The sequence below is a fragment of the Dendrobium catenatum genome, unplaced genomic scaffold (genome assembly GCF_001605985.2).
Source record: "Dendrobium catenatum unplaced genomic scaffold, ASM160598v2 fragScaff_scaffold_1282, whole genome shotgun sequence".
NCBI lineage: Eukaryota > Viridiplantae > Streptophyta > Magnoliopsida > Asparagales > Orchidaceae > Dendrobium > Dendrobium catenatum.
Genome location: NW_021319744.1, coordinates 552,904 through 577,171, shown reverse-complemented (window position 1 = coordinate 577,171; position 24,268 = coordinate 552,904). Strand labels below are relative to the sequence as shown.

Genomic DNA, 24,268 nt, shown 5'->3' with positions numbered 1-24,268 from the left:
ATATTGAATTTCATGTGATTTACGATTTACCGAGCACGTGATATAGAAGATGATTTTACTGCATTGATTGATTTATTGATTTAATTTCAACTCTTTTAATGATGTATTGATTTGATTATTTTATATGATTTCATACCGATTGATACTATTGACCGGAATTAATTTCTTTATTTAATTATCTAATTGATTCTATTGATATGTTTGATTGATGTTAATAATACGATATTGATTTGGCTGATTTACTAGTATGGACTTATTTACTGAGGATTTATCATTATTGTGCGGATTTATCGTTACTGTATGGATTTACTGTTACTACACGATTTCACTGTTATTGCATAATCGTTCATGTCGTCATAAAATTTTTACTGATATTGATACATACGCTACTGCTATTGATTCACTGTACTGACATTATACTATAACAATTACTGGATTGCATATGATTTACTGAGCAAGTGATATTGAATACTGGAATTGCAAGTGTATGTTTTGATATGATTCTACTACATTGCTTTGATTGATGTTATAGATAAGACTCACGTACTGATTCATTGAGCTTTATGAACTTTTATACTGTTCACTGATTCTTCTACTGATGATTATGGATTCACATGTTTCTGTATTGACTACCATTTATGTATTGATTTCTGTTACTGTATTGATTACTGATTTTCATATCTACATAGATTCAATGATCATGTGCAAGTGACTGGTATGAATTTGACTGATTGACATGCATATTGTTTCAGTACCATGCATTGATTTCAGTTGTAGTCTTTGGTGACCGGCCTGCTGGGCTTTTTGAAGCTCATTATATGTGGTTAACAATTTTAGGTCAGAGCAAGGGAGCAGGAAGTGATGGTTGGTGACCTGCTGGGCTTTTTGAAGCTCATTATATGTGGTTAACAATTTCAGGTCCGAGCAAGGGAGCAGGAATAGAGATTGATCAAGATTGTAGATGAATCCTTTCACTATGGATGTTTGGGGCGTCACAGAATGATGGTATATTACGACCCTTAAAATAAGAGGAAGATCAAGAGTAAATGGGGAGTAGTTTAGATGGACGACTAATATTGAATTTCTTGATCGTGAACCGTTTGCTAGACATTTGAAGGAATCAATGATGTTAGAATTTTGTGATCTTGGGCTCATTGGATTCGTCTCGTCGAGTCGCTCGATTCGACTATAAGCATGTTCGGGCCCTTGATTGGACCCATTTGGGCTCAGATTGAGTCGAATTTGGTATCGTTGGGTTCGTATTTTTGAGACGTTTAGTTTGACTGTATGTTCGCTGAAATCAGAGTTCAGATGACCCCAATTTTAATTTCAGAAGGTTCCAACTTGATTTTACCTCGAGATTCGTGGCTGGCTTCTTTTTTTATGATGTATCACACCTGACTACTTTAGTTGATTCGTCAGTTAACCTCTATCATTTGACCTTCAAAATCTGACTGCTGTCTGGCTAATATTATCCAATTTCCATTATCACCCTTCCATTATTTTTAGAGCAAGTTACACAATAAAATATAGGATAAAACTCAAATTTATTATTTCATAATAACATATTATCTCATTGAGGGACTTTTATAACTTAATTATATAGTTAATCATTTTATTTAGGTCATATACCTCATGATTTTTTCTTAAAAAATTAATATAAAGTTTACATATTTTATGTTTTCATATCTTTTATAAGTGCATGTAATAATTTCTCCATAGATACAGTTTTACTGAATAAGGTCATTTTGGAGTTTTAGGGGTTGTTGGTTTCTTGAAAAATGAAAATTATGTAAAAGGAATATTTTTTTATTTGATTTGAAATAAAGTATTTAGATGACATTATTATTTTTTGTTTAGCTTGAAGTAAAGTAATTGCAATGGCTAGAGGCGACGACAATGATGGCTCAGAGGAGGCGGCCGGCGGCGAAGGCCATCAATGGTGGCCAGCAGTGATGGTAGTGGTGGTCGGAGGTCGTGGCTGCCGGTAGACAGAGATAGCCGGCAAGGGTATTTGGAAATCGTCCAAATAAGAAGAATTTCAAATACACAAAAAATTCGACTAGAATGAAATATGTTGCATTGCTTTATTTTATTTTAAATTTATTTTGCATCCAACTTATCACTCAAATTATCAAAATCAGTATTTTTGAATTACTATGCATCCTAAATGTAGCAAAACAAACAGCCCATTACACACAGCTCACCTTGGCCTTGGCCTATTGGTTTAGAGTTTATGCTTCAACTAAGAAGTCCTGAGTTCGAGTCTTTGTGTATGCGTGGGGTGTGTGAATTTATTTTAATTCACCTAAATGTAAAAAAAAAAAAAAAAAAACAGCCTATTACTGATTTTTGAGATGGCCTAGTCGCTCGGCCCCTGCGGCAACGTCGGGTAATGGCGCCGATTCCATTATTCACTTCACCGCGAGCCCTCTCGCCCTTCTGTTCCCTCCACTCGTCATTCGTCCTCCACAATCCCCAAAGCTCCAACCCTGAACCCTTCAAGAAATCACTGCTAGCTACTTTTTGTCCGGAGCCAGTCGCGTGTCGGGCCTCACGCAGGCCGCCCGCGTCTGAGACTGCGTCGTTGCCTACCGCCGACCCTTCCGTCGTTGAGGCGGAGGGAACCGGCGCGGCCGCTCCGAGCCCTGGTGAGCGTTTCCTCGAGCACCAGCACGCTAGGGCCAGAGCCGTGCTTATCCTGAAGCAGAGTGGTTCCAAGGAGAAGAAGAAGAATAAAAGAGGCAAGGCTGTGTCGTCCTCCTTAGAAGTTTGCTGCTATGGCTGTGGCGCTCCGCTGCAGACGGAAGAGGCGGATGCACCAGGCTTTGTTGATCCCGAGATATTTGAGCTGGTGAGCCTTCTTTGAGATATTTTTGAATTACTGATTCCTGTTATGGCTTTTGGGATCTTACATTGTTGTTCTCTTGTATTGCTCAAGTTAGTTTCATGTTGAGTTTGTTCTAAAGTAACTGTGGTGTTCTGATTGAATTGCACGCACCATGATTGTTGTCAGTGGCCAGAAATTTTATTCACTGGGCCTAAATTAAAATAGTTCTATTAGCCGTCTCATTTGGAATGTTAGAATACATCAAAATAGTTTCGCTTGTAGTCTCATTACTGGATCCAAGAAGAGAATGCAAATAACACGACCCTTAGAGGCTTAGAGCTTAGAAGACATAAACATCTGTCAAGAACGGTCAACATTTGGGGGTGAGAGAGTAGCGAAAGGGAAAACGAAAGCCATGCTTGAGGCCGCGAGTCGCTAGAGAGAAGCAAAGGGGAAAACGAACCATTAATGTTTTTCATGTGTCCAAAAAAAGATGTTGGTGGCTTCTTTGGATTAATAAATAATTTTAAAAGGGAAAATTATAAAAATTAGAGCACGTTTCCTCGTTGGCGAACTTGTTCCTTTGTTAGGCCATCTCCAACCGAAAAACTCAAATTTCACTCCAAAATTCAATAACTAGTTTCCAACCGTACTTCATTTCTAACACTAAAAAAAGAATATCCCGTGTATATTTTTTCTCATATTTTATTTGACCTAATTTTTTGATTTAAAAAAAGAAATAGTGTGTCGTACTGTTCACCCTCATAAAAATGGATATATGAGATTTTCCGACATAATAGCGTTAGCTTAATTAATTCTACTGAGCATTGGGATTGGCTTTAGAGCGTCAAATACTATTGGATATTTAGGAAGCTGCCCAATAGGCCCGTACATGAGATTGGGCATTTCGTAATGTCCTACCCTGCGAGGCTTGGTTCAGACTCTCCAAACATGGATCATGAAAGCGTGTTTTTAGTGCACTTCACTGTTAATGAAGTCATGGAGTTATATATGGGATTTTCTCCCAATGATCCAAGGTGTAAGACTTGTCTCACGACTCCTCGCACCCCTAGAACCCATACAATATTTTAATGGTTTTCCATGTGTACTTTAAACTGTGATAAGATATATGGTGTAGTGTAAGGGCATGGTGAGGGTACTGTTGTAGCCGGGAGCTGGTCTGAGAAGCTATACTCTAATCCAAGAATAATGGTAGCTCAACCAAATTCTCTCTTTCCACGTTATGATCTCACATTGCTGCAGCTCAAGCACTCCAAGAATATTGATGCCCGAGTTCTATTGCTTTATGCACCTTTGCAAGTTTTTCTCAATGGTGCTTTTTTCTCATTGCTTTCAAGAGCAACAAAAGGTTAATGCTTTGCTAAAAAATTTAAATCGTAAAATGTTACTTGCTGTTATTACCTTTATTAATTTCATAGTTAAGTAGTTACTTTTCCTTGTTTAATCGTGAATTTTGTTTCATTAGCCATCTTTGTTTTCTTCTATGGTTCTTAATTTTATCCAACAAACATGTGACAGAAAAAGAAGCATCACCAACTTAGAACTATACTTTGTGGTAGATGTAAGCTACTGTCCCATGGGCACATGGTGACTGCTGTTGGTGGCCATGGTGGCTATTCAGGTGGTAAGCAATTCATTTTAGCTGAGGAACTTCGAGAAAAGCTTTCAGACATCTGTTATGACAAAGTGCTGATAGTTAAGCTGGTACACATTGTTTTTTTTTTTGCTATATGTGTATCAAATATATGCTTCTGGTCATCATTATTTCTGCTAGAAAAAAGAATGATATTTTTTGCTCATCATAAACTTAATGTGCTCATTTTTTTGTTGAGATGTGCACTTAAATTTTGGATTTTATATTTTTATGAATATTTGAGTTATTTTGTTATTTAGATTATTTAAGTCCATTTTATTAAATTTGTTAGCAATTTTTAAGCTATTTTAGTAGTTTAGTATTTCCTATATCTATAAATATAGGAATTATGAGCAACGAAGACTATGCTTTTGGTAAAATTCTTATTGTGGATGTTGAGACTCACCGTTTTCATTTATTATGTGATTTTAATCATCGATTAAATATGAGATCGAAGAATAATGGGAAAACAAATGGAAGAAATTAGATTTTTATAAGAAATTGGTTTCATCTAGCCACTCAGAAACTAAAGCACGGAGTCTATCATTACCCATTTGACTCCTAAAATATATACACATATTGAACAAGAAAATAATAAATAAACTCAACTATAAATTAATGTTCTTGCTTATCAACGAAGAAAACCAATGGAAGAATTCACTATCCAAAAACATTCGCATTGGTAGGTTGTCGATTACATTTATCGTTGATTACCCTCAATGATTCCAACAGTATTACGCCAATAAGAATTAATTGAATCCAAGATAATTAAAAATATTTGAGCATATCGTAAATCTACAAGAACATAATATTTGAGCAACATGACTTTCCTATCAATAACAGAATTCTACATCCACTTAGTGAAACAAAGTTAAAACCCTAGCATAGTCTAACCATGACGAGTCTGTGCCACCTAAAACTCTCATGTAAGCCAACCAAAATGCTTTATTAAACTAAGAACAGGGAGCCACTTATAATATGAATAGACTAAGTTAAGCTCTAGAAGGATCATCTTGGACCTCACAAGCACCTCTACCGCCTCCTAAGCTCTCTCTGCTTATTTATCATTAGCCTCTGAAGCCTAAATAAAAAGCAATTAATGACGGAAAAAAAAGAAAACAACAGAGGATCGAAGACTTCAATTGAGTGAAGCTAGGGCTTATAATACCTTTGAGTAGATTAGGGTAAAGATCTAGCGCGTTCTAGATGAGCCAAGGCTTGCACTTCACAAAGTCAGGCCCTAACTCGCAGTACTTCACCGGCAAACCGCACATATCACCGTAAAGAACGCTCACGGGTTTTGGCTTCTCTACCATGGACAAAACTTTGAAACCCTCCTTTTGTTAATTGTTAGTGCAGAGGAGGGCCAAGTATTATTTGGTTTGGGTAGGACGAAGCGGAATCAGGATAGAGGATGATGCGTCAGCACCGGATGTCCAACTTCTGACTCGCACAATTCGTTCTCCAGGGATTGTAGCGGGATGACGAGTGAGCATGTAATAAGTTATTTTACATAATTGCCCACGAAGAAGCGAAATTTTTCAGCTTTTCCTGTTAATTCAAATGACAAAACTAACGCAGAGACCAAATTGGACAATTTTTAATAGTTGAGGGAACAAAGAGGGGCAATATAAAACTCTGTGACTAATTTGAGCATTTATCAATAGTCAGGAGATTATTTCGAGCTTTTTCTCAATTATTATTATACGTATAGGTTTCTACACATTATTCTAATAGATAGTTTTTAATTTATCATATGCAAGGGTTTCTTCATAGTTTTTTGTTTTCATATTAGGAAATGTAAAATTGTCCAAATTAAGATTTTGGTCTACGAATTTTCATGCATTTTTTGAGCATCTAATTGCCGATCTGTATTAATAGAGACCTTAATATATCACTGGCATAAGTATAACTAGTGCAAGAGGTTTCCATCGATACTGAGCATTTCATCGAGGAAATTTTATTATAAAAGAATGCCTATTAGCCTCAAACATTATCCATTTTTTGGATACTCTGCAGCTACTGGACATCTCAACTTTGTTATTTGTTAGCCAGTCTGATTCAATATACTTTGATTTTCGTTTATGTTCTTCTATAGTGTTATGTCAGCTCTGTTTACCTTTTTTTTTTTCATAATTATACTTGCCTGGTAAGATAATTTTGGTAATTTCTTATTTGATAATGCTTTTTCCTTACTCAAATATCTCTTGAGCTATTCGAAATATCTAAATGTGCTTGTTTTGTTATTTTGTGATTCTTCTAGTTCAATATTTTCACTTGAAATTGCTACATTTTGGCCCTTCACATGCAATCAAGTTGTTTCTTATCTGGTTTATCATTCTGCTTATTTCTTATTGATTTTGCTTTTATTGTGTAGGTTGATATAGTTGATTTCAATGGAAGTTTTTTAGCACGAATACGTGATCTTGCTGGTGCTAATCCAATTATACTAGTTGTAACTAAGGTGTTTCTATTTTTATAATATATATTTTTGTATATTTTCCTCTCTTTATGTTCTCTACAGTCCTTTGATGTTCAACTAGTTCATAGTCTTCTATCTCAGGTTGATCTTCTTCCTAAGGGTACAGATCTGAATTGTGTGGGAGACTGGGTTGTGGAAACTACTATGAAGAAGAAGCTCAAGTAAGACAGTTCTTTCTTTTTACCCTGTGGGTTCTAGAGCTTTGTGTTTATAGGGCTTTTTAACATCCGCTGACAGTGATGGGTGTATATCTTGATTGCTAATGCTCCTGTAAGATGTTTCTGATTATGCTTTTGGCCATCTATTCTCGTTTTTCTAGCCAAATTTGTTTTTGGCTATGTAGAAGGTGGCGCTAGGTGTTGCTGCTGCTTGTGTTAATGATAGATCCTTTTCATTGTTCGTGTTAATGATATACTTTTTTTCATCAATTCCACTATTTTCCATCCTTATATATTATGCTTTTAATATTGTTTTTTGCTTTTTAGTTCTTAGAGTTTGATTTATTTATGATGTCTTTAACTCCATGAGATATATGTATGAATTTTTCCACCCAACATGAATCATTAATTTTTTTTCCATTTGTTTCAAGGAAAATTAAAGTTTTACTTTGGTCTTTTGAGGACAAAATCCATGAATGCAAAAGTTGATTCTTATTATTGAGATTCGGAAATTGGCATCAAATTCTTACCATTCATATATCTCTTCTAGATTTTCCTTTGTAGTCATCTTACCAGCTTCGTCAGCCCTTGGTGGATATGATAACAGGCGTTATTGTTTCCACAAGCTAATAAGATGAATTTTTTGCAGTGTCATCAGCGTACACCTGACTAGTTCGAAGTCTTTGGTTGGGATTGCTGGAGTTATATCAGAGATTCAGAAGGAGAGAAAGGTCGATTCTTATTTCTTGTCATGCCTTTATGTTTCATTTTATTTTTATTTTTATTTTAAAAGAATGTAAAAATAATTGAATCTGAAACTCTTGGCTCTTGCCATTAGCTTGAATTCAAGAGATATAGTTATCTCATACAACTTGGACATCGGCACTGAACCTCCATAAATGACATTATCACGAGCTTAAATCTTTGATGCAATATCCTCTACCTATCTTCTAAATATTTCCTAAAAATTTCTACTTTTTTATTTGAAAAAAATTCGAATTATTGATGATGATCATTTGCAAAGAGTGATATAATTTATTGGGCATTAAAGATTTGTATCGCACAACTGTGTAGTATTAAATTATCATATTCTCACATGGAATTACAAATTGTTTCATTTCTGTCAATATGTCTATGTGCTCATTTAGTAATAGACAAGGTACACGTGCAATATGAGAATTTTCTATGTACATTTCTTATATAAACCAAAACTATTAAGAGATAGGTATTATTGAACCTTGAATTTGGACTGCTGACCAATATTTGAAGTAGTTGTAAAGTGATAAAAAAGTTTTTAATTTTAGTAGAATTATATCTTTCTAAGAGAAAGGGTTGTCATTTATTATTGATTGAATATATGTGCCTTCAAATAGGCATACATGACGGCTATGAAACGGAGCAAATGAGGCGGATAATATTCATAATGAAAGAATATCACCCTAATAAAATGTTCTCTAAATATGACCTTCCATAATATTAGTTTCCTAATATATATGGCAACACCCCCTCACGTTAGATCATCATTTTTATCATTAGCTCTATCTTGTTGCGTAAACATGAAAATACTGTATGATCTAGAGCTTTGGTAAAGATATCCCCCATTTGTTTCGAATTGAGGAGTATCAATCTTCTTGGAAAGTTATAATATCTCATATATGAAATGGCAATCAACTTTAATATTTTTAGTTATTCATGGAAAAGAGGATTTCTACTCATATATATCATGACAAAATTCTCACAGCATATTGTCACCTGCTTATTAATGGAAAAATGAAGAGTTTTACCCACACTATTTCACACACCTAGCATGCTATAGTAATCTATTTAGTCTCTGCAGTAGACTTGGTCTCAATAATTTTGTTCCTTACTTTTCTAGGTGATCAAGTTACCTCAAACAAAAATATAATATTTTGAAGTATTACTTTTTTATCTTAAATAAACCAAACATAATTAACAATTGATAATGTTTCAACATTCAGGTGCTCAGTCTTAATAACTTTTTTATGGGACTTTTTGATAAACTCGAGAATTTATAGAACAATTTACCCCTTACTTTGATTTTGACATGTTTTGACTAACAACCCCTATGAAGAGTAAGATGTTAGGTCTGTTAAATGATAGATAAATCAACTTAGCAACCAACCCTTAATGTTGAGACAGATCATCAAATATCTCTTTGTTATTAGATTTGGTCCAAGTCTCTATCAGGGTATTAGGCGATCTACAATCAAGAAGTCCAATTTCTTAATGAAGATCAAAATACATTTTCTTTGAGATGTTATACCTCTTTTTTGTTATAAGCAAATTCAGCTCCAAAAAAATATTTTGGTTGCACCAGATCTTTGGTGATAAAACACTTTTGCAAATTAAGTTTTGTTGCAAAGATGTTATGGTCACTTTTACTAAATTAGAATGATATGTGGTGCCACTGTGAAGGCTAATCTTAGCAAGTATCTTGCAAAAATTTTCGAATTAAACTCGTGGGTTTTGTTTAAGTCTATAGCTAGCCTTCCAGAATAGGTATAGGAGGTTCTCCCCCTAAGCAGCACACTCAAGAGGTTTCTTCATATCATTTGTCTCATTAGGGCCACCATAGAGGAAGTTATTTCTAATATCCATTTGTACTCGAGTTCAACCTTGATCGACATCCACAAAGAAGAGAATCTAAATACAGTTACGTGATAACTGGAGAGAGTTTGAAAATTATCTACCCTCTATTCCTATGTGATTTTGACAATCAATGAAGCTTTTTATCAATTATTGCAAACATTAAAATGAAAATTGATAGTGAAAATTCAAACTCCAGAGGATGGAGGACTGCCAAATTCTACATATGATGATTGAGTAGAGCACTCATCTAAGTGTTCATAACCTTTTTATAGAAATGATTCTATAGCGCTTTCTGATATATATTTGGAATATACATAGATGATAGGGACAAGACAAATGTATGAAAAAAAGAGGATAATTGATCAAATGATATGTAAAATCGAATAAGATGAGTAATTTAATATAATTTACGTTTTTGTTGGACAATTGGTAAATGAAGATTAGAATTTTGTGGATTCTAATACAATCCCATGATTGACTTTGAGTTAACTCATATGCTATATGCAACATGCTAGTTTTGAAAAATATGGCAAAATATTGAGTCGATCTCAAAGATAATTGAGGAACAAAGCTATATTGTAAACCTTTCTAACATCTAGAGTAACATGTGAACATTAATTATGTGTTAGCTCATTAATAAACAAACATATTAAGAAGCATATTTAATAAACTACTTATAAGATAGAGGACTCTTAAGAGTGGCCTAAATATCTTTAGATGATGTATGAGGATTGCAATTTGAACATTGTATAGAAACATGCCAATATGTTCAAAATTGTGTTGATGCATCAAATGGAGGGCTAAAGCATAATTCATCAAAATTATGATTAATAAGCAAGAAAAACCATTAAGGTTATTCTTTTATAATTATAAATGAGTTACGGGTAATAATATCCATATTATTGCATTGAAAAAATGCGGATGTACTCGGGGCTCCAAAATAAGCTCAAATTTATACCTAAAACCTCCATGTTAACCCAAATGATCATGAAGCCCCTTTAGTCTTCAAAATCATGACGACTTTCCAATTGATTAGAAAAATATTCTAAGGACTTGGGTTTGATGTTTTTGATTTTGAAACGATCTTATAGTTTTGATGAATCTCCACCATCAGACCATCTTGTCTATAGAACATGATCGTAAGATCCATCTTTATTTGTCTTTTTAATTATGATCAATAAGACCTACATTAGACTCCCTTCAAATCTAGGGTTTTAAGTCTTGATATTCCTATGAAAATCCAAAATGAGAATTCAAATCAACTATTTGGTTCTCATAAAGCTAGCAAACCCATCAAATCAATTTAATCAATCAATCTACTTTACTTATAGGGTAAGGCTATAAGACCTATTTTGGACTTTGCGTCTTCCTCAAGTTTGTTAATCCCACTAATGAGCTTTTTGATACATGTAAGTTCCATTCCAATTATTTTGTGCTAGCAAAAAACGAACGAGTTCATCAAATTATTTTTAATTTTTTGGCCTTTTAATAGATGTAAGCCCTTATATCAAATTGAACTTGCCTAAGGCTTCGTTTGGGACGGCTTTTTTTCTGCTTCTTAAAGTAGCTTCCTATTACAGAAATTAAAATTTTTATACTAGGAAGTTGCTTTAAAAAGCAATAAAAAAGTCGTCTCAAACGAAGCCTAAGTTAAACAACCTATCAATCAATGTAAAACTGCCCATCAATCAAAGTAAAATCGTCAATTATACTCATATGTACCTTAAACATACTTTTATGACAAACAAAAAACTCAGTAGACAATCGATGGTTATGCTATGATTTTGAGCTTCTATTAATCATGTCCAATACTTCTGAACCATAAGCAGTTATGCTGCATAACTCTTAACTATTTAATAAACTTAGTACTACCAATCCAGTACTATTGAGTGAATTGAAGTAGATCTTAAATGTATGTGTTTGGCTCACACTTCCAACCCTACCTATTTGGGACACTTGAAAGGAGGCAATCTATATATGCTAGTTATTCTCCTTGAACATTACAGGTCAAAACCCTCTGAAGTTGGCATGCTAAGTCTGCTTGTTTATTAGTGTTGATTGAGCCATTGGATCCTGGTTGGGTCTACCTCAATTTTGTCAACTATTTACATATAAATACTAAATCTAGGCCTAAAATATGAGATTAAGCAACATCTTTATTTGAGAATGCCCTCCCGTGAGTAAGAGGGGTAATTATTTATAGGGTTTCAGGCTTTCAGCTTATAGAAAGTCTTGACCCTAAATCTAAATAAATCATGATTTAATGCAGTTAAATTTTTTTGTTAAAAATAACTAATATACAAAGGAAAACTATTCATGGCTTTCTCTTGCACGCGCTTGCTAACCATGATCGCCTTGTCTCTCCATGGCTCTTTTTCTCACTCGCTAGCCACGCATGTTAGCATCTCTTGAAATAAGTGGAACTATTTCTCTCTCTTTCTCTCTCTATGTTTTGTTCACTTGCTTGCTCCTTGGACCTTTTTGAACTCTGTCTTTGCTCCTGTATAAAAAGACTAAATCAGCTTTAACAATGAGAATGCTAAAGATTAAATCGCGGTTCCACTAAAGAAAATTTTAGATTAAAGTGGTGTTGGGAATGTTATATATTGAAGATAAGTTGAGAAAAAAACTTTGTTGTTTTGTGTATATAAAACCAAAGTTAAAATATGAACCAGTAGGACAGTGTAATATAAAGCTAATTTTAAATTAGAAAAGAGGAAAGTGAAGGTTACATGAATATAAATAGTGAAGAAAAAAAAAAAAAACTATGTTCCTATGAGACATTAAATGACAATAAATGATGAATGAGAATTGATAAAGCTGAATATATATATATATATATATATATATATATATATATATGGGCACAAGTCCGGTTATGGATTAAACACATTTATGTAGCAAGATCCTTTTTGTTACAAATGTCAGTGTGCGTGCATGTGCCCGTAGAAGCAAGCATTTCCGTAGGTTTAATTTGTATTAATGTATGCAATCTTTATTATTGTATGTTATATTAAACTTGTTGAATAATCCAATAATGACGAGTTTCCCTACTTTCCTTTTGGTGCAGGGGCGGGATGTTTATATTCTGGTTAGTGATGACTCCTTTTTCGCTTGAAATGTAGTTTATTACTGCTGATGTTGTCGGTCTCTTACTAATTCTTTTCTATTATGTTAATTCAAATTCACACTTTAGGAGTGCTTGTTTAGTTGTTTCATTATAATGCAAAATTGAATTCACTCCTTCCCGGAGTGAGGAATGACAACATTTTTGATGCTGATGACCTTTTTTATGCGTGTTTGATTGTTTCTTTGTGTTTATATTTAGACTATGTTTGAACTCAGAGACAACTATCAAAAAAAAGTTTGGATCATGCAAACTGTGTTATGCATTCTTAGTGTTTTAAGTCAAGAGAGAGAAATTAAATGCATAGTCTTTTCATAGACACATGTGATTATCCTTCTATATCTCTCTTTAGTCATAGGTACTCACATTGCGAAATAGCTTTTGCATTGTTTTACATGTATGATTTGTATGAATATAACTTTGTGACAAACAAAATATAGATAGTATGGCAAACTTGAACTTTTATACATTTTTTATGATAAAATGAAATTATTTTTTGTAAATAGTATGAAGGGTCAAAAGATTGATTTTTTCTAAATGGAAAAGGAATTTTGATGGTAATGAACCATATTCTACTTCTTGATTAACCATGTGAGACAAAATGTTTGATTAGTATGCGCCATTGTGGCTCAAATTGTGTCAATACTAAAATATTAGATATTAGTTCATTAAATTGTCATTACCACCCTTGTATTGAATTTGATGTGGATTATAGCTTTCATATTTTGATAAAAAATATCATGTAGATTTCTTTAATTTGATTTTGATTAATGGTAGATGTTTTTTACTTGAGCCTTCGATGAGTACCGATCAAACTTTAAAAGGTAAACAACCAGTAATCTTTTGCCATTAAAGGCAATTTTTCTCTGACTAAAGTATTTGGAAGTGGTTGGAGTTGAGTTCAGAAGTGAGCTTAATTGAAGTGAGTTTGAGTGGCTGTTTTTTGTTGGAAACAAATTATGCCAGATATCCTGATACAAATTGTATGAGGATAGGCTTGAAAATCTTTGTTTTTTCTTTGAAATTAGTATTGTATATGAAAATTTATATTGCACAGATGTGACAACAAATCTTTGTTTTTTCTTTGAAAAAAAAAATGTATTCCTTTATTAATTAACCTGTAACTTTTAAAATAAATGATAATCTGATATAATTCATTATTTAATCTGAATTACTAATCCTTATTTAATTGATAATAAGTCACTACCCATAATTCTTATTATTTAATTTTAAATTAATCATTGACTTATTAGCCCCATAGGCCAATATATTATCACTATTATTTTTATTGATCCTTATTTTGGTTAAAATAATAATTATTTAGCTAAATATCATATTATCTTTAAAATAGGGTTCGATACCATAGTAAAAGTGAGTATGCAACATAATTAAAGAAAGGAAGGGAAAAGTATGAGAATTCTAAGAAACTTAAGAGAGGTAGAGGATGAGAGATACGGTCCCAACATCAAACATGAAAGTGAAGGGGAGGTCCTTGGCACCAACTTGAGGGGAAGGAGGGGCCTTCAGCACAATCGAAGCTGGGGAAGAAGCAAACATCCCAAGCAAGGAGAGGAAGCTGGATTTTAGAAATAGGTTTTTGAGATGCATTCACTATCTAATACAAGTGGTAAGTCCTTTACTTTATATTGATTATGGCATACAACCATGTACTAAAACAGCCATAACCAATAGCACAAAGAATACCTATCTTTATACATAAAATACAAGCATGAGACAACTAAGTTCTTATCTAATCATATCTAATAAGAGAAGGATGCAATACTCCTGCTTTAACATATTCTTGCTACCCACGGTTGATTTGAAACATAGTAGCTTAGAAAACTGCTTCAAGGAGAGAGAGGGTTATGAGAAAAAGGAGTTGGTAAAAGTGTCATTTTCTAAGCGTGAAGAAATAATTGCGTGGGGTGTACGGTGATATGATTCATTTCGCTCATGGTATTATTACCTAAACATTGGTCAAATTCCAGTTGTTTTGGACTTTCATTAACTTAATTTAATGTAGAAACATAAAGGAAATTATATTTATTTGCTGGCAACCAAATGATACACTTGATGCAACTTTCATGAGATAACTAGCTTTCTTAACCACCATGTTTTCAACTAAATATGATATCGTCCTGAGCTCCTATGGCAACTTATCTTGGCAGTTTCTGTACTTCATAATTTTGAAAATTTAACTTTAAACATCGGTGCTAATTCATTTATTAAATTGGGATTGGACTTGCTTGGCAGCTTATGCTATGCCTATTTTTTTATTTTTTCTTGTAGTTTTGGAATTCAATGAGATAATATAATTTTAAAACTAAGTTTGGCATATTTATTAACTCCCCAATGTGAGGAAAACTTAGTTTCATAAATACTTGGTGAAGCTGGAACTTGAAAGACATCATATTGGTTCACAATGGTTAAATTTCAAAATAGACCACATACTATTTATATATGGTCATTTTAGTCTCAGAATATAATGTTGGTCCAATTTAATCCATCGTCTATACAAAATTGATCCAAAATGATCCTTTTGGGGCTAAATTGGGATCAATTTTGTAAAGTTGAGGAACTAAATTGGGATTAATTTTATATCACAATTATATCATGGACTTTTTTGGATCAATTTTATATAGCGAGGGACTAAATTGGGACAACGTGATACTCTGGGATTAAATTGACTATATACGAATAGTATGTGGACTATTTTGGGATTTTTCTGGGTTCTCACAATTATACTCAAATCTGAAGCTTTAAGCGTAGAATTATCTTTACAACAACATTAAACATGCTACTGCAAGCAATACTGTGTGGACCCTTAAATTTCAAATTATAAATGTATGAAAGTGATTTCTGGTCCTTGATTTTAATTTGTTTTTTTTTTGGGTGTTCATGGTATTTGGTGATATACTTCATTATTATCTGGCTATGGATTTTCTATTTAATGTTATTTTTTTTGGCATTGCGTAGCTCTAGATTAAGACAATTAATTATTCCTAATGTCTTCTACAGGGATCAGCTAATGTTGGAAAATCCGCTTTCATTAGTGCTTTGCTTAGTAAGTTTATTTGGCATACTTACAATTATGTAAAATTATGTTACCATGTGCAGTACGTTGAAGTTTCTGTAAATTTATTTGAAGTTTTATACTCTTCTGAATGTACAGCATCGTGGAAGCACACTTTACAAGAGTCACATTCCATGTCTTTTTGATATCTAGTTATATATATTGTAATATTTTTATGCAGCATATATAGGTTGTAAGTATTTTTTGCTTCACCCTAAAATTCTTATCTAACTTTTGTAGAAGTATTTGGAATGATCAATAATATCCTTGTACTAAATATTAAAGAAGTCCTTATGACTGGTAAAGGTCTTTGTACTATGCTAGTTAAGAGGAATGACAAAATTGTAGCCTGGACAGTTTCTCATCATTGTTGATAAGGATGGTGAAACTTCTACCTTTTTTGGTAGAATAATGGTATAATTCTCAAACAAGCCCTGGCCGAACCAACCCTTTGTGTGGGCGAAACCAGGGGCAGTATGGGGGGAGATTTCGACTCCCCTTGTGGGGCCATGGGAGCTATTATTCATTATGTAAGGAGTATTCAAGGGGGAACTGTTTAGGAAGATTGTCTAATTGTGTTTATGCTATTTAGAATTTTTTTTAATTATGTTTATGCTATTTAAGAATGTTTTCTAATTGTGTTTATGCTATTTAAGAATGTTTTCTAATTGTGTTTATGTTATTTATGAAGGTTATAATTTTGTTTAATGTGTGTGAGAGCTATTTAAGAGGGAGTTTTGTATAGGGTTATGAAGATATTTGTGCTGAGTTTCTAGGGTTTGGTGTGAGTTTCCTGGTGGCAACTAGGGTTTCTGAGAGCCGATCTACCTCTCGAATAGTAGATTAATTGTATCTTTCATTATTGTTGAAGAAGTAATAAAAAATCAACCGCCATATTTGTATTTGTGCATTTTTCTTCCTTCTATTTTGTTGTTTTTACTTCGAATATGCATTACAAATCTATTAGCACAATTGTTACGAGTTATAGTCATCTTCAAAATAAAATTAGAAGGGTAGCCATTTATAGTTTTAAATATATTTTCTACTAATTTCCATTATGGTCTAGTCCGGTTAGGATATCTGGCTTTCACCCAAACAACCCTTGTTCAAATCCCGACAATGGAATATTTTTGTCGAGAAGTGGGGGCTTTAAGGTTGTTTGAAAAGTTGATTTACAAGAACATAATTTCAGATGAGGTCAAATGCTTAAAACGAGCATTTAGCAAACTAATTAAAGGCTTGCTAAGTTTTGGCGCGACCATACCAGCATCAGTGCACCGGATCCCATTAGAACTCCTCAGTTAAGCATGCTTGGGCGAGAGTAGTACGAGGATGGGTGACCTCCTGGGAAGTCTTTGTATTGCGCCCTTTAAAAGGGGTGTGACCATACCAGCACCAATGCATCTGATCACATCAGAACTTTGCAGTTGAGCGTGCTTGAGCAAGGGTAGTACTAGGATTGTTGATCTCCTGGGAAGTCCTCATGTTGCACCCTTTTAGTGGTATAAAGACTTGATGTTGTTGTTGTATCTCCTTTATAAAGTTACCACAACTATCAGATCTTTTACTAATTTGAACATTCAACTATAATCTTAGCTCAATTTTGTGTTTAACATTCTTATGAAGAACATGCCCTTTGGAAGTCAATTAAATGGATAAATGTTTTGCAAAATAAAAGAAGAGGAGACCTGAATTTTAAAATATTATAGCATATTGCATGATATTTTGTACAACTTTACTGTTTTAGATTCATGAAAATGCAAATAAAATATAGCACATTACACAAATTAAATATGTTGGATGATTTTATAGGAAACTTAGCATTCCTAAAATAAGATTAGAGAAAGCTATGATCCAAGAAGCAAGTTGAAATAATGGCATTACTTCAATATGCTATTAGATGGATCTAGTTCTTAAAATCTCAATTGAAGAAGAAATTTCATTCAGCGTTAGACCTATAATGAGGAGTGGAACATGATTGATTCTTAAGATGAGCTACTATGCCTAAAGCAGGGACTAGGGAAGCTGAAACACATTAAAGGGAGCATAGGGTTCAATCTACACTAAGGAGGGAAGCAATGGAATCGTTCACATATACGTCTCCCTCTACTGGTCCGTGCAGAGGGAAGCAAGATTAGAAGTGAAGGTGAGCAAGGAGAAGTAACCTCAACCTCTGGTGAGGAGGGGAGTGATGAAGCTTTCTATGTATTTGATTTGACCAGCAGTGAAGACAGGAGTAGCGAAGCCATTTTTTTTGTCTAATTTTCATTTGTTTAATCATTGTGCTTTTTATAGTTAAGTAATTAATCATAAAATTTAAATTTATATTTCTTCACCAGCTATGGCTGTTACTGTGGCTTTAACTATGTATTTGTTTTTGGGTGTATAGCATCAACTGTCCTCATTGATGGTTTGCTTGCACTTTTGAATTATTGGATTTGAAAACTATCAAGTTTCTCATAATACAACTCATTTTTTATAGTTTTTTTAAATCTCTCTACTTTTTTTTCCTCTTTATTCTCATCAAAACGATGGATATACCATTTTTGAGAGCTCTGAGTTTGGAACTAGTTGATTTTAGATGTGCATTTGTTGGCAACTGCAGAAACAATGGCAAAAAAGAATCCGGTTGCTGCTGCTGCTCATAAGTACAAACCAATGCAGTCTGCTGTTCCTGGAACAACGCTAGGGCGCATTAAAATTGAAGCTTTTCAAGGAGGAGGTGTATGTGAGATGAAACTACATTAATCATGTTTATTTCACATTATTCTTTGTATGCCACAATTAACCAGTATTCTTTTACTTCAATAGTTCGTCTGGTTTAAGGTTCATTTTATTGTTTGACATGGTTTACTTTTGTAATAACCTAACGCCTGCCAACAAAAACTTTCGCTTAGGTTTGGAACCTGTTTTGGTGCAAAACTAGAATACATTGTACTATATATAGAAAATATGATAAATATTACTCTGACATCCAAATTGTGAACTTCACATCTTAAAGTTAAAACTGAACCTCAGATGTCTTATATCCATGCATTATTCTCTAAAGTCGGTATTCAATATTTTAGAGGATACATCTAAACTCATTTAATGCTGACAACAACATAGAATGATCAACCTTTTTCCAATTTTCCGAGCTTGGGATTTATTTTGCACAAGCATGTTCATTTGCCTTCTTGATCAGCTTTTCCACTGCAAAATTTATTGTTTAAAGTTTTTCACCTTTACTTTTTTACAATATAACTTAAAAAAAGTGAGAGAACTTGGTGCATATGATGTAGCTCTAATAGCTGAGACCTTTGTTGTAACAAGTAAAAAGTTATACAGGATATGAATATAGCAAAATTTATTGTTTAAAGTTTTTCACCTTTTCTTTTTTATAATATAACTTCAAATGTGAGAGAACTTGGTGTATATTTTGTGCATATGATGTAGCTAATAGCTGATGCAATCAAAAATTTGGGAGAGGGAGCCAAATTTTTTATCACAAAAAGAAGACTCTTTCTAAGAACAAAATAAAGAAAACCAAAATATTCATTTTGTTTTGACCCCCCCTTGCCTACATCAATAGCTGAGACCGCAGGATATGAATATAGAAAAATAGATTTAAATTGGAGAACTGCAGAAGAATAGAATGTAAGTGCTGAAATGTAAAATATCTATAGGTAATAGAATAAGGTTATTATGAATAATATTTTGTTGTTGTAGCAACCCTCCAATCCTTTTAAGTCTTTCTTTAAAGGTTAACACGCACCTGCCCCCTCCCCTCCCACCCCAATAATGAGTGGAGGAACCCAAAACGTCTATTTCATCATTCATTTCAATATGCTTAAAGAGGTACTTATGAACTCATAGATATATAGCCTAAAGGATATAACTGTCAACTAACATCCTTCAAAGTCAAGTAAATGTAGTTAAAAAAAAAATGGTCGAGAAGTAAACAAAGATGTAAGAAAATCATATGAAAATCGGTAGAGAACTAAAAAAAGGTGACAGAGAAGTCAAAATATTTATAGAGATTTATACATGACGACCAAACATTATCGTTTGATTTTTCATTTCGTCATGCTTAAAGAGGTACAATTGGACTCACATATTTAGCAAAAATGGCACAAGTACAAACCAACACTGTAAAGACAAGGAAAATTCATTCAATCAAGCACAAAGTATTTGGACAAGAAGCTTTAGGATTTAATTTCGAGATAATCTAAACTCTATTTTAAGCAAGATGATGGTCGAGATAGTGCAATTTGACAAGATAAACCCAACGAAACCAAGAATGCATGGATATGAGTCCAAATGGGACTAGGCCAAGCATTGAAAGCGTTGGAAACTTTTGGTGCCTATTTTTAGGTTAAACTCTAAATTTTGCATGCTTATTGTCGAAATGAGTTTATCAGTGAGATGAATCTAAAATGTCCAAGATCGCTCAATTCGATGTTCATAAGTCATTGAGCTATAAAAAAAATATATCATGATCAAGGGGTATTGTTCGAATTATTTGATCGAGTGTCTATGATTATGGTAGAGATGACCTAAATTCTTGGCCCTATTTTTATATGTTTAGGAAAGGATTTTTGGTAAAGGGAAATGTAGGATTCATAAGAATTACATAGCTCTATCTGCAACTGTTTTTTGACTGTTGATCAACATCGATGCTCTCCAGTAACCATACGTGATGTTTGATGTCCAATGCTCATCTTCCTGATCCACTGTCTACTCCCTATCTATAGAATAACTTAACCAACCACCCACTACTGGCCAATATCCAACATGCCAGTTCATTTGTCATCCAATGCATACCAATGATCAAAATTTGATATTCGAGGATAAAGTCTACCGCCCTCTATCTCATGACTCCCGATGTTCTCCATCAAATGTCAAATGATACGCATTGTCCTATGCAATTCTGACATGTCGAAGCTCACAAGAGATGTCTTTAAGGTTTATATATATTACATTATATTAATTCCCTCTTGTATTGTTGTGAATGTCACCCCATTGTAATTTTTTGCTCACATTAGTGGACGTATTTCAAGAGGGCTAAATCCCATTATTATTCCCTATTTTTGGATTTTTATTTGAAATATCTTACATCGTAACTTTTATACAATTTTAATGCGTTAAATTATCTCTACTACCATAAATTTTCATGCACACAAGTATCATGATTTTTTATAAATGAATTATTTTATTGATTATTTTCCTACAATTCTAATAAAAATGTAGTCGGTCAAACCATTCATAAAAAAATTCCTTATTAACTCTACAACAACAACAACATCAAGCTTATTAACTCTATATTTTATATTTCTATAATAAAATTAAAACCTGAAATTTTGGCTAATATTTTTCATAAAATTGTTAGTTAAGCTTAATGCAAATACTTTATCTCAACTAAACATTCAAGTATAGTCTATTTTCTATGAGTAGGGTTTATTTTCTCTAATAATTTGTCAAGCAAAAGGAATTACTTCTGCAATACTAATTCGTTAGAACTTATACTGACCTGTTGTACATCTATTGATGAAAAATACAACAACAACATCAAGTCTTTATCCCATTACGTAGGGTCGGCTGCATGAATTTTTTTCTCCATTATGTCCTGTCAAGAGTCAAATAATTTTATTGATGATAATTTTTAATATTTCCTTTTGAATAGGGTGATGTTTGTAGGCGGAAATGCTTTATAATTCATTTTGGGTTGGTTGCTTTTTGTTAGTTTGATCTGTGCGCTTCTAAAAGGCTCAATGAATCATTGACTTTTCACTTTGTGCAGAACTTTTTTGACACGCCAGGAGTGCATCTTCATCATAGGCAGGCTGCAGTTGTTCATTCTGAAGATCTTCCTTTCCTTGCACCTCAAAGTCGTCTCAGGGGGCAATCATTCCCTGTATGTTGAAAATTCTTTGGCAAAACTGAGTTATACTGCTAGAAAAATAGTCTTTTAAGTCTTTTGGAATCTCAGGTAGTATCAAAGAGTAATCTTACTGCCGCAGACAATGTCGGTTTAAATGGATTCTCAATCTTCTGGGGTGGACTTGTGCGTATTGACGTCCTTAAGGTTTAAACTCATTCTATTTTTTAGTGCTATATCTTTCTTGTAACTATCCAATGATGTTAATTAATCTCAGCAAGTAATACATGAAATGCAGGTTCTGCCGCAGACACGTTTGACATTTTTTGGACCCCGCAAATTGCAGATTCTCATGGTCCCAACTGCTGAAGCTGATGAGTTTTACCATGTAATGGGACCACAAATTTCTAGATTAGCCCTTACTGTTAGGTTACAGATTGATTTCAATTATAATTTTTTGACCAACTGTTTTTCGATTAATAAACTCCGAAGTTTCATGCTACGCTGACTTCAAATAGAATTGTATCAACTTAATGCACAAACTTGTACATTCAGAAAGCTACATTTATTACGTTTTAGTGATGCCATGTTACCTGTTCACTTGGAAAAGACAGCAGCTGCACACTAAGCCAATTTCTTTGTTAAAGCTTGATGGCTGGTTATCTATTATTCTGTTCTTGATTATTTTATTGGTTGCTAATTTTCTTTTCTTAATTTCTTATTTTCACTATAAAATTATTGTTTTTTATTATGATCATTATCACAATGTTTCCAATGACTTATCAGAATTTCTCTTGGATGAATGCATGGAGTTTGTTTGTCTGTTTTGCAATTTTTAGATGGTGATTATATATGAAAATTAAGTGCATTTCATCAAGATCATGATTGTCATCATCATCATTACCCTTACTGCAAGACAACCACTCTTTTAGTCATTTTATATGGTAGTGTTTTTCAGACCTTCGAAGGCATTCTTTTAGGTTCCAGTTTTTTTCTTTTTGTCTTCTTACAAATTAATAAGGCGAGATTGTTACTTATGGATGATTATTTGACATGAAGAATACTTTGATTAATCAATTCAGTCTGCAGTGCACAGCTAATTTTGGGATGTGATCCCTGAATTTCTGCACTAACTTACCACCTGAGGTTAATGTTACACTACAGAAAAATACCATAAATCTAATCTATTACCCTATGACACTCATTTTTCCTCTAGCCATTGTAATTGTCAGATAATTATTGAGGCTTTTGTGCCTTTCTTTTCTTTAATACGCGTTGCTATCTTTTGTTTCCAGAAAGAAGTTGGAGTTTTGTTGACACCTCCATCTGAAAAGCTAAGGGAACTATGGCCAGGACTTCAATCTGTGCGTCAGTTGAAAATAAAATTTGAAGACCAAAAGAGGTATTCTACTTTCACTTAAAGTTTGTGATGATAATGTTAGCCAAGTTGACAGAACAGGATGAAGCAAATTGCTATCTCATCAAAATACCATATGATAGTCTTTTCTTAGGGAACCTCCTAGTTAAGTGTGTGCTTATAGTAGAAGAGCAGCTTGAGATGGATTTTTTCCTTGGTATTTACATTAAAAGTTGTGAGGTTCAGCCTAATATGGACGGGGATAACATGACCTCAAGTGCGATATATACAATATAAATAGCTTGCTTTTGAACAGAATTTCCTTACAAAGGTTAAGAATACAACTCTTTTTCTTACTTGCAGTAGATACAATACAAGTAGCTTGCTTTTTTATGAACTGAATTCTCCATGCAAAGTATAAAAGCAGACCAATTTGTTGTTGTGAAATAAATATGCTTTTTGCTGTTTTCTGTATGCGTTCTTATCATGAGATAATAACCTTGCTATCCTCTATAGACCTGCATCCGACATTGCAATATCTGGGCTGGGTTGGATTTCGGTCGAGCCATTTGGTCTCGGGGTTGGTCAAAACGAGTTTGTGGACTGCAAAGGAGAACTGCACTTGGATGTTCATGTCCCCAAACCAGTGGAGATTTTTGTCCGGCCACCAATGCCTGTTGGCTCAGGCAGTGCAGAGTGGTACCAATATCAGGAGCTAACAGAGGCAGAAGAGGAGCTGAGACCTAAGTGGTACTACTAGCATGGGTTCCTCCCTTCGAAGTTGCAATATAGTATTTATCCCAATTTTGTAAAGTTTAGTTTCCATGTCCAACAGAGCTATAATTGTTGCGATTGAAGCTATGATTGCGGTAACTGAAACTATTTGATGCCTCCTGAATCAAAAGTGGACTCATATTGATTCCCAATATTTGCGTTTTGAATACTTTGGAAGCGTTTAGTCGAGCAGAACTATCTGGATTTTATATCAATCATATTTGTTTTAAGATTATTAGAACATAAATTTTGATTAAGTAGTCAAAATGTATCATTATCTAAAAAATCATCTAATAATTATTAATCTATCTCGATCAAATTTATTTGAATATCTTCTTGTTGTTTT

General features: G+C 33.5%; 1 protein-coding gene, 1 non-coding gene and 1 pseudogene across 3 annotated transcripts; all 3 read left to right on the top strand.

Annotated features, from left to right (window-relative positions):
* The first annotated feature begins 2,346 nt into the window (after positions 1 to 2,346).
* On the top strand, positions 2,347 to 24,111 carry LOC110108324 (putative nitric oxide synthase). Of its 2 annotated transcripts, XM_020838915.2 has the most exons (13): positions 2,348 to 2,854; positions 4,370 to 4,555; positions 6,862 to 6,948; positions 7,048 to 7,127; positions 7,774 to 7,855; positions 12,805 to 12,825; positions 15,880 to 15,925; positions 18,540 to 18,658; positions 21,714 to 21,827; positions 21,903 to 21,998; positions 22,090 to 22,179; positions 23,087 to 23,193; positions 23,665 to 24,111. In XM_020838915.2, exons 1-13 carry the CDS (start codon positions 2,396 to 2,398, stop codon positions 23,906 to 23,908), a joined length of 1,731 nt encoding a protein of 576 aa, XP_020694574.1. In that variant the 5' UTR covers positions 2,348 to 2,395; the 3' UTR covers positions 23,909 to 24,111. The 2 variants fall into 2 exon arrangements, with proteins under 2 accessions (XP_020694575.1, XP_020694574.1); XM_020838916.2 differs by lacking the exon at positions 4,370 to 4,555 and having other exon boundaries at positions 2,347 to 2,854.
* Positions 17,185 to 17,303, top strand: LOC114580796. Its single transcript, XR_003702366.1, has one exon. It is a non-coding gene; the product is annotated as a 5S ribosomal RNA (ribosomal RNA).
* Positions 17,311 to 17,429, top strand: LOC114580797 (annotated as a pseudogene).
* Positions 24,112 to 24,268: the final 157 nt, after the last annotated feature.